Source organism: Gopherus flavomarginatus, chromosome 1, assembly GCF_025201925.1.
Source record: "Gopherus flavomarginatus isolate rGopFla2 chromosome 1, rGopFla2.mat.asm, whole genome shotgun sequence".
Classification (NCBI taxonomy): domain Eukaryota; kingdom Metazoa; phylum Chordata; order Testudines; family Testudinidae; genus Gopherus; species Gopherus flavomarginatus.
In genome coordinates this window covers 370,958,944-370,962,302 of record NC_066617.1, presented here as the reverse complement: position 1 = coordinate 370,962,302, position 3,359 = coordinate 370,958,944, and the positions used below count along the sequence as shown (strand labels likewise).

At 45.1% G+C, this 3,359-nt stretch overlaps 1 protein-coding gene across 1 annotated transcript; it reads left to right on the top strand.

Annotated features, from left to right (window-relative positions):
* Positions 1-307: 307 nt before the first annotated feature.
* Positions 308-1,258, top strand: LOC127044199 (olfactory receptor 52B2-like). The gene has a single exon (XM_050938782.1). It carries the CDS (start codon positions 308-310, stop codon positions 1,256-1,258), a length of 951 nt encoding a protein of 316 aa, XP_050794739.1.
* The last annotated feature ends 2,101 nt before the right edge of the window (positions 1,259-3,359 follow it).

The following is a 3,359-nucleotide window of genomic DNA, read 5'->3' as shown; positions in this document are numbered from 1 at the left end:
ACGATACAGAGTGTCAGCCATTGCGAGTGCTAATGCAACCAGTTGGCATTCATACCAGCCCTCTAGGGGGTCTCTGCAATGATCACACACCCTTATCCCACCATCTAGATACTTGAGTAACACATAGGGGAAACTGAGGCACACAGTATTCAGAGAAAACATTAAGAAAATCCCACTTTGCACAGATCCCCAGAGGAAAGGTGCTATAGAAATCCAAAGTACTTCTCATTATTGATGGCATATGATATTTTCTTTGTCTACAGGGAAGGGACCCTGGGTGAATTCAGACAGGAAGCCTCATCACATCATGTCAGCTCTCAATCAAACCAGCTTTCATCCTGCCTCCTTCTTCCTGATTGGCATCCCAGGCATGGAGGAGCTGCACATCTGGATCTCCATCCCATTCAGCCTGATGTACATCGTCACACTTTTCGGAAATGTTACCTTATTATTTGTCATCGTAAAGGAGCGAAGCCTCCACGAGCCCATGTACCTTTTGCTGGCCATGCTGGCCATCTCTGATCTAATATTGTCTTCCTCTACAGTGCCCAAAACTCTGAGCATATTCTGGGCACATTCTAAGGAAATCTCTTTCAATGCCTGCCTGACCCAGATGCTTTTTGCACATATTAGTTTTATTGCTGAGTCAACAATCCTGTTAGCCATGGCATATGATCGGTATATTGCCATATGTGATCCCTTGAGATACACGACTGTGCTAACACATTCAGTGATAGCCAAAATAGGGCTGGCAGCTCTAGCTAGAAGCTTTTGTGTAATGTTCCCAACACTTTTTCTCCTTTGGAGGCTACCGTACTGTGGACACAACATTATGCCTCACACGTACTGTGAGCACATGGGCATAGCCCGGCTGGCCTGTGCCGACATAGCTGTCAACATCTGGTATGGTTTTACTACAACTCTTTTATCACCAGGACTGGATGTTGTGCTCATTTTTGTGTCTTATGTTCTCATCCTCAGGGCTGTCTTTAGGCTCCCATCCAAGGACGCCCGTCTCAAAGCTATTGGGACGTGCAGTTCCCACATCTGTGTCATATTCGTGTTTTATGTGCCAGCATTCTTCACCTTTTTCACACATCGGTTTGGCCACAACATCCCCCACAACGTTCACATCCTACTGGCCAATCTCTACGTACTCCTTCCTCCCATGTTAAACCCCATTGTCTATGCAGTGAAAACTAAGCTAATTTGGGAAAAGATGGTCCGCATGTTCTTCAAGGCAGGGCAGTGGTGCTGAATGCTGTTACTGGGATGCTATCCCCTTAGAAATAAACCAGATGGAATTTGTGGGCTTCAGTGAGGCCCTTCAGAAAATGGGAACTTTATTTATATGGTCTCTTCCTCATCTCTGGCTCCATGGTGTAGCCTGGAGGATCAGAGGAATTGTGAGACTCTCCTAAGACTAAAGCATGGCAATTAGAAAACAAAGAGAAACAAGGGATCACAAATGTGAAGCTGGTAGGACCTAAGGACCAGAACTTCAGCGTGTGTAAACTGGCATTGCTCCATTAAAGTAAGAGACACTATGGTGATAGGCACCAGCTGAAGACGTGGCCCTTACTGTATTTCTGAGATGTACATTTTTACCCAGGCTCTGCCCTGCTGAACTCTGTGTTGGGACATGTCTGTTTTTCAAAGCTGCTGTGATGCACAGCACGCATTGCTGTGCTCTTCTAATCGCAAACAGGCTAGTGAGCAAACAGCACCAACGCGCTTTTAAACGTCCAAAGGCACATTCTACCACCATTCTGCACTTGTTCAGCCTATTGTTGAACTGCTCCTCACTACTGTCCAGGCTTCATGAGCCATGAGAGCAAGGGGTAGGCTGGGGTAGGAGCGACCACGTGGTGCTGCCGGCTGGGACAGCAGCCTGAGGCAGAAGCCTCCAGCTCACATGATATTTCAGGCAGGTCTGAATCTCCATGAGATGAAACTTATAGAAGACAGTGACCTGGAGTCATTCTCATTTATGTCCAGGCGCCCCTGACCGACCTCACTGAGGTCTCACCCAGGAGACGACGGCTAGCAGTCATATTGCACCGTCTGCTGCTGCAAAGGCAAAGAGCTGCTGCTGTGTGACAATGCAGTAATGCCTCTGCCCAGGGCTTAATCTGTAATGAAAGGCCTGGCACAAATTAAGCACTGCCCAAGGTGCCTGCAGTAGAAAGTCCAGTGAGGAGGTTTGTGTCAGTCCGGGATCCACAGCTAGCCAGTATGTCTCTGGGATATCAGGACTCCTGTGGAGCCTCTGGCAAAAAAAAAAAGCTGCTGCCCTAAATAGAATCCTTGAGAAAGGGCGGCAGTGAATGCCCTCTGGGGTGCTGCAGCTGAGGTGTGATTTCACCTCCCTGTACAAGCAGGAGGGGAACTGGGCACGTGGTCTGATGAAGATGAAAGAGATGACATCACCTATGTGAACTATCTACCTGACAAATAGCCAGGATTTTCCATCAAGAGGCCTTTCAGCTGTCACTGCACCCCTATTAAATCAGTTAATGGTGGTTTTGAGGGTGCAAGGAATGCAGAATTGGACCCCATATATGGATTCCCAAAATGGTCCCTTTTGACAATCCATTTACCACAATGCAGAAGCCAGAAGAGCGTCTGTAAATCCTTATTTGGTGCTTTGAAGCACCTACCAGATAAACATTCCCATTGTACAGCCCCTTTTGTGTTCAGCTCTTAGCTGAGTTCCACCGTAAGAATCTGATGGGAGGTGTTAGCTCTTCCTATCCAAAATATTTTCCATTCTTTTCATTTTTAATTCAATGTTTATTGAAGACTTTGACAGGCTGTTATCTAAGATAACTTAGGCATCTGAAAACTCTAGGTTTTTTGCAGATAATAGCTTAGAAATTAGATGTTGATTTTACTGTACACAAACAAACCCACAAAAAATATTTCCATCAATCATAATCAAAATTTACAGAGAGAGAAAGCAAGAAAAAAGCTCTTGAGAACTTGTTAGGCCATGTCTACACTTGTGAGCTTACGGAGGCACAGTTGTATGGATGCAGCTGCGCCACTGTATGGTCGCTTATGTAGCCACTCAATGTCGATGAGAGAGGTTTCCTGTCAACATAATTAAACCACCTCCAATGAATGAGGGTAGCTACATTGCTGGGAGAACATAAGTTATACCGACAAAGTATAGATATAGTCTTAGTGTCAAAATCCATTGATTTAGACTCTGAATTAGGCTTCTTACAAATGGTCTAGTGAATAAATAGTTAACTCAACAAATCATTTCAGGTTTTAGGATATTTATTTTGTATATCTTGACATAAGATATTGACACCTTGTGATTTTTGCAGTGTTGTTGTAGTCCTGTTGGTCCC